The sequence below is a fragment of the Oncorhynchus gorbuscha genome, linkage group LG17, assembly GCF_021184085.1.
Source record: "Oncorhynchus gorbuscha isolate QuinsamMale2020 ecotype Even-year linkage group LG17, OgorEven_v1.0, whole genome shotgun sequence".
In the NCBI taxonomy this organism is placed as follows: Eukaryota; Metazoa; Chordata; class Actinopteri; order Salmoniformes; family Salmonidae; genus Oncorhynchus; species Oncorhynchus gorbuscha.
Genome location: NC_060189.1, coordinates 1,121,159 through 1,128,658, shown reverse-complemented (window position 1 = coordinate 1,128,658; position 7,500 = coordinate 1,121,159). Strand labels below are relative to the sequence as shown.

General features: G+C 46.3%; 1 protein-coding gene across 1 annotated transcript in view; it reads right to left on the bottom strand.

Moving 5' to 3' along the window:
- Nucleotides 1-7,500, bottom strand: part of LOC124002266 (polypeptide N-acetylgalactosaminyltransferase 16-like) — a 75,383-nt gene that overhangs the window by 53,828 nt on the left and 14,055 nt on the right. Inside the window, exons 2-4 of the mRNA XM_046309641.1 lie at nucleotides 5,898-6,082; nucleotides 3,971-4,069; nucleotides 3,825-3,892 (exon numbers count right to left, since the gene is read on the bottom strand). Of these exons, the coding sequence (XP_046165597.1) occupies nucleotides 3,825-3,892; nucleotides 3,971-4,069; nucleotides 5,898-6,082 (352 nt within the window). The remainder of the gene's footprint in view (nucleotides 1-3,824; nucleotides 3,893-3,970; nucleotides 4,070-5,897; nucleotides 6,083-7,500) is intronic.

Below are 7,500 nucleotides of genomic sequence, written 5' to 3'. Positions count from 1 at the left end.
TAAGGGCATTCCTCTAGTGATTAAGGGCAGTTCTCTGGTGATTAAGGGCATTCCTCTAGTGATTAAGGGCATTCCTCTAGTGATTAAGGGCAGTTCTCTGGTGATTAAGGGCAGTTCTCTAGTGATTAAGGGCATTCCTCTAGTGATTAAGGGCATTCCTCTAGTGATTAAGGGCATTCCTCTAGTGATTAAGGGCATTCCTCTAGTGATTAAGGGCATTCCTCTAGTGATTAAGGGCAGTTCTCTAGTGATTAAGGGCATTCCTCTAGTGATTAAGGGCAGTTCTCTAGTGATTAAGGGCAGTTCTCTGGTGATTAAGGGCATTCCTCTAGTGATTAAGGGCATTCCTCTGGTGATTAAGGGCATTCCTCTAGTGATTAAGGGCAGTTCTCTGGTGATTAAGGGCAGTTCTCTGGTGATTAAGGGCAGTCCTCTAGTGATTAAGGGCAGTTCTCTGGTGATTAAGGGCATTCCTCTAGTGATTAAGGGCAGTTCTCTGGTGATTAAGGGCAGTCCTCTAGTGATTAAGGGCAGTTCTCTGGTGATTAAGGGCAGTTCTCTGGTGATTAAGGGCAGTTCTCTGGTGATTAAGGGCAGTTCTCTGGTGATTAAGGGCAGTCCTCTAGTGATTAAGGGCAGTTCTCTGGTGATTAAGGGCAGTTCTCTGGTGATTAAGGGCATTCCTCTAGTGATTAAGGGCATTCCTCTGGTGATTAAGGGCAGTTCTCTGGTGATTAAGGGCAGTTCTCTGGTGATTAAGGGCATTCCTCTAGTGATTAAGGGCATTCCTCTAGTGATTAAGGGCAGTTCTCTGGTGATTAAGGGCATTCCTCTAGTGATTAAGGGCATTCCTCTAGTGATTAAGGGCATTCCTCTAGTGATTAAGGGCAGTTCTCTGGTGATTAAGGGCATTCCTCTAGTGATTAAGGGCATTCCTCTAGTGATTAAGGGCATTCCTCTAGTGATTAAGGGCAGTTCTCTGGTGATTAAGGGCATTCCTCTAGTGATTAAGGGCATTCCTCTAGTGATTAAGGGCAGTTCTCTGGTGATTAAGGGCATTCCTCTAGTGATTAAGGACATTCCTCTAGTGATTAAGGGCATTCCTCTAGTGATTAAGGGCATTCCTCTAGTGATTAAGGGCATTCCTCTAGTGATTAAGGGCATTCCTCTAGTGATTAAGGGCATTCCTCTGGTGATTAAGGGCATTCCTCTAGTGATTAAGGGCATTCCTCTGGTGATTAAGGGCATTCCTCTAGTGATTAAGGGCATTCCTCTAGTGATTAAGGGCATTCCTCTAGTGATTAAGGGCAGTCCTCTAGTGATTAAGGGCATTCCTCTAGTGATTAAGGGCAGTCCTCTAGTGATTAAGGGCATTCCTCTAGTGATTAAGGGCAGTCCTCTAGTGATTAAGGGCATTCCTCTAGTGATTAAGGGCATTCCTCTAGTGATTAAGGGCAGTTCTCTGGTGATTAAGGGCATTCCTCTAGTGATTAAGGGCATTCCTCTAGTGATTAAGGGCATTCCTCTAGTGATTAAGGGCATTCCTCTAGTGATTAAGGGCATTCCTCTAGTGATTAAGGGCATTCCTCTGGTGATTAAGGGCATTCCTCTAGTGATTAAGGGCATTCCTCTGGTGATTAAGGGCATTCCTCTAGTGATTAAGGGCATTCCTCTAGTGATTAAGGGCATTCCTCTAGTGATTAAGGGCAGTCCTCTAGTGATTAAGGGCATTCCTCTAGTGATTAAGGGCAGTCCTCTAGTGATTAAGGGCATTCCTCTAGTGATTACGGGCAGTCCTCTAGTGATTAAGGGCATTCCTCTAGTGATTAAGGGCAGTCCTCTAGTGATTAAGGGCAGTTCTCTGGTGATTAAGGGCATTCCTCTAGTGATTAAGGGCAGTCCTCTAGTGATTAAGGGCATTCCTCTAGTGATTAAGGGCATTCCTCTAGTGATTAAGGGCAGTCCTCTAGTGATTAAGGGCATTCCTCTGGTGATTAAGGGCATTCCTCTAGTGATTAAGGGCATTCCTCTAGTGATTAAGGGCATTCCTCTAGTGATTAAGGGCATTCCTCTAGTGATTAAGGGCATTCCTCTAGTGATTAAGGGCATTCCTCTAGTGATTAAGGCTAGCATTAAAAGGATTATCATCTCCTGAGCTTCCTGGTCTGCAGAATGTTGCTTGACCCACATGGCCCTCTATGCCCTTCATAGTGCACTAGGGCCCATAGGGTTCAGCTCAAAAGAAGGGTCCTTCATAGTGCAATAGGGCCCATAGGGTTCAGCTCAAAAGAAGGGTCCTTCATAGTGCAATAGGGCCCATAGGGTTCTGCTCAAAAGAAGGGCCCTTCATAGTGCACTAGGGCCTATAGGGTTCAGCTCAAAAGAAGGGCCCTTCATAGTGCACTAGGGCCTATAGGGTTCAGCTCAAAAGAAGGGTCCTTCATAGTGCAATAGGGCCCATAGGGTTCAGCTCAAAAGAAGGGTCCATCATAGTGCACTAGGGCCCATAGGGTTCAGCTCAAAAGAAGGGTCCATCATAGTGCACTAGGGCCCATAGGGTTCAGCTCAAAAGAAGGGTCCTTCATAGTGCAATAGGGCCCATAGGGTTCTGCTCAAAAGAAGGGTCCATCATAGTGCACTAGGGCCCATAGGGTTCTGCTCAAAAGAAGGGTCCATCATAGTGCACTAGGGCCCATAGGGTTCAGCTCAAAAGAAGGGCCCTTCATGGCTTTTCTACTGAAGTAGTGTCATTTGCAGTCCAACAACCAAAAAATGTTTGTTTTTTAAACTGTTAATTTACTGTTAATGTAGGACATTTAATTACTTCATGATAAAGTATGTTCTAATTCAATCCAAGGCAATAACAAACATATTGTTAAATTAATATAAGAGGTGTCTGTCCCCAACCCTGACTCCTAAACTTCATGTTATATCTACTGAGAGGTGTCTGTCCCAAACCCTGACTCCTAAACTTCATGTTATATCTACTGAGAGGTGTCTGTCCCCAACCCTGACTCCTAAACTTCATGTTATTATTGAGAGGTGTCTGTCCCAAACCCTGACTCCTAAACTTCATGTTATATCTACTGAGAGGTGTCTGTCCCAATCCCTGACTCCTAAACTTCATGTTATTATTGAGAGGTGTCTGTCCCAAACCCTGACTCCTAAACTTCATGTTATTATTGAGAGGTGTCTGTCCCAAACCCTGACTCCTAAACTTCATGTTATTATTGAGAGGTGTCTGTCCCAAACCCTGACTCCTAAACTTCATGTTATTATTGAGAGGTGTCTGTCCCAAACCCTGACTCCTAAACTTCATGTTATTATTGAGAGGTGTCTGTCCCAAACCCTGACTCCTAATCTTCATGTTATTATTGAGAGGTGTCTGTCCCAAACCCTGACTCCTAAACTTCATGTTATATCTACTGAGAGGTGTCTGTCCCAATCCCTGACTCCTAAACTTCATGTTATATCTACTGAGAGGTGTCTGTCCCAAACCCTGACTCCTAAACTTCATGTTATTATTGAGAGGTGTCTGTCCCAAACCCTGACTCCTAAACTTCATGTTATTTCTACTGAGAGGTGTCTGTCCCAAACCCTGACTCCTAAACCTCATGTTATATCTACTCAGAGGTGTCTGTCCCAAACCCTGACTCCTAAACTCGTGTTTGAAAATATATATTTTTACTAGCAAGGACCTACTGCTGCTTAAACCTCCGGTTAGGAAACTGTGCAGGTTTATTGTCAGAGCCTCACGGTGTGAGAGGTGTAAAGACTAGAGACTATTTAAAGAGGAGGACTGAGAACAAGAAGAGAGGCCTCACGGTCGGTACTGAAGTCATCTATCAGGATGATCTCCTGGATCAGAGAGGGAGGGCTCCTCATCAGGACACTGAGAGAGGGAGAGAAAAGGCAGCATTAAGTCGGAGGGTCGATTCTTCACTGTGGAAGGCACAAAACGGTTCCTTACCTTTTGATGGTGCGGAGCAGGGTGGAGCGAGCTTCATTGTGGAAGGTGATGATGATGCTCGTAGGAGGAAGCTTAACGTCGTAATTCACGGAGGCACATCTACAAACATTTAAGAAGAAACATTGTTTTAGTAAAGTATTCACACCTACTGTGCATATTGTCCCGTTCTGATCTCTGATCTCTGTCTCTGATGACCCGCTAAGAGCCGAGTCGGTCTGTGTGTAGTCACCTGTAGTGTCTCTGATGACCCGCTAAGAGCCCAGTCGGTCTGTGTGTAGTCACCTGTAGTGTCTCTGATGACCCGCTAAGAGCCGAGTCGGTCTGTGTGTAAGTCACCTGTAGTGTCTCTGATGACCCGCTAAGAGCCGAGTCGGTCTGTGTGTAGTCACCTGTAGTGTCTCTGATGGCCCGCTAAGAGCCCAGTCGGTCTGTGTGTAGTCACCTGTAGTGTCTCTGATGCCCCGCTAAGAGCCCAGTCGGTCTGTGTGTAGTCACCTGTAGTGTCTCAGGTGACCCGCTAAGAGCCCAGTCGGTCTGTGTGTAGTCACCTGTAGTGTCTCAGGTGACCCGCTAAGAGCCCAGTCGGTCTGTGTGTAGTCACCTGTAGTGTCTCTGATGGCCCGCTAAGAGCCCAGTCGGTCTGTGTGTAGTCACCTGTAGTGTCTCTGATGGCCCGCTAAGAGCCCAGTCGGTCTGTGTGTAGTCACCTGTAGTGTCTCTGATGGCCCGCTAAGAGCCCAGTCGGTCTGTGTGTAGTCACCTGTAGTGTCTCTGATGGCCCGCTAAGAGCCCAGTCGGTCTGTGTGTAGTCACCTGTAGTGTCTCTGATGGCCCGCTAAGAGCCCAGTCGGTCTGTGTGTAGTCACCTGTAGTGTCTCTGATGGCCCGCTAAGAGCCCAGTCGGTCTGTGTGTAGTCACCTGTAGTGTCTCTGATGGCCCGCTAAGAGCCCAGTCGGTCTGTGTGTAGTCACCTGTAGTGTCTCTGATGGCCCGCTAAGAGCCCAGTCGGTCTGTGTGTAGTCACCTGTAGTGTCTCTGATGGCCCGCTAAGAGCCCAGTCGGTCTGTGTGTAGTCACCTTTAGTGTCTCTGATGGCCCGCTAAGAGCCCAGTCGGTCTGTGTGTAGTCACCTGTAGTGTCTCTGATGGCCCGCTAAGAGCCCAGTCGGTCTGTGTGTAGTCACCTGTAGTGTCTCTGATGGCCCGCTAAGAGCCGAGTCGGTCTGTGTGTAGTCACCTGTAGTGTCTCTGATGGCCCGCTAAGAGCCGAGTCGGTCTGTGTGTAGTCACCTGTAGTGTCTCTGATGACCCGCTAAGAGCCCAGTCAGTCTGTGTGTAGTCACCTGTAGTGTCTCTGATGGCCCGCTAAGAGCCCAGTCGGTCTGTGTGTAGTCACCTGTAGTGTCTCTGATGGCCCGCTAAGAGCCCAGTCGGTCTGTGTGTAGTCACCTGTAGTGTCTCTGATGGCCCGCTAAGAGCCCAGTCGGTCTGTGTGTAGTCACCTGTAGTGTCTCTGATGGCCCGCTAAGAGCCGAGTCGGTCTGTGTGTAGTCACCTGTAGTGTCTCTGATGACCCGCTAAGAGCCCAGTCAGTCTGTGTGTAGTCACCTGTAGTGTCTCTGATGGCCCGCTAAGAGCCCAGTCGGTCTGTGTGTAGTCACCTGTAGTGTCTCTGATGGCCCGCTAAGAGCCCAGTCGGTCTGTGTGTAGTCACCTGTAGTGTCTCTGATGGCCCGCTAAGAGCCGAGTCGGTCTGTGTGTAGTCACCTGTAGTGTCTCTGATGACCCGCTAAGAGCCCAGTCAGTCTGTGTGTAGTCACCTGTAGTGTCTCTGATGGCCCGCTAAGAGCCCAGTCGGTCTGTGTGTAAGTCACCTGTAGTGTCTCTGATGACCCGCTAAGAGCCCAGTCGGTCTGTGTGTAGTCACCTGTAGTGCCGTGTGTCTCTGATGGCCCGTTCGGAGCCGAGTCGGTCGCTCTCAGCCAGGTTGAAGGCGTGGTCTCTGTAGGGGTCGTCTCCCGCCTTCAGCTGTTTCCCCAACAGGTACGCCTTCTCATCGAAACTCCCTATGAGCTGACCCTGCTGCGGCTCCGCCCGTGGGGACTGGGTCATCTGCAGGGGGAAGTTAGAGTTTAGATGTGGCAGCACACAGAGGTCAGGGGTCAAAACACAGGAAGCTGAGGTCAGAAGGAAAGATGGGTCACCAGTTAGAAGATATTATGACTCTGGTTAGAAGATGTTTCAGTCTTATTGATGGTCAACTCTCATCTCTCACACTGTAGATATTTGGTAACACTTACCAACCCTGTTTGAAAACATACAGTCACATTCTCCATCATCCTCAAAGGTGTGAGACACCCAGTCTCTAGCATGACTCTAATGTTATCTATATGAACTAGAATCTGACTCTAATGATATCTATATGAACTAGAATCTGACTCTAATGATATCTATATGAACTAGAATCTGACTCTAATGTTATCTATATGAACTAGAATCTGACTCTAATGATATCTATATGAACTAGAATCTGACTCTAATGGTATCTGAACTGGAATCTGACTCTAATGGTATCACTATGAACTAGAATCTGACTCTAATGGTATCTATATGAACTAGAATCTGACTCTAATGGTATCTGAACTAGAATCTGACTCTAATGGTATCTATATGAACTAGAATCTGACTCTAATGGTATCTGAACTAGAATCTGACTCTAATGATATCACTATGAACTAGAATCTGACTCTAATGATATCACTATGAACTAGAATCTGACTCTATTGGTATCTGAACTAGAATCTGACTCTAATGGTATCACTATGAACTAGAATCTGACTCTAATGGTATCTGAACTAGAATCTGACTCTAATGATATCACTATGAACTAGAATCTGACTCTAATGATATCACTATGAACTAGAATCTGACTCTAATGGTATCTGAACTAGAATCTGACTCTAATGGTATCACTATGAACTAGAATCTGACTCTAATGGTATCTGAACTAGAATCTGACTCTAATGATATCACTATGAACTAGAATCTGACTCTAATGATATCACTATGAACTAGAATCTGACTCTAATGGTATCTGAACTAGAATCTGACTCTAATGGTATCACTATGAACTAGAATCTGACTCTAATGGTATCACTATGAACTAGAATCTGACTCTAATGGTATCACTATGAACTAGAATCTGACTCTAATGGTATCTGAACTAGAATCTGACTCTAATGGTATCACTATGAACTAGAATCTGACTCTAATGGTATCTCTAACTCTAACTGTAATCTTTAAACCCAGAGATTTCATCATAATGAGTGTTTCCATTCAACTTTAATAGAGAGACAGGGGACAGAGAGAGAGACAGAGGACATAGAGGATGACAGAGGACAGAGAGAGAGACAGAGGACACAGAGGATGACAGAGGACCGAGAGAGAGACAGAGGACACAGAGGATGACAGAGAGACAGAGGACAGAGAGAGAGACAGAGGACAGAGAGAGAGACAGAGGACACAGAGGA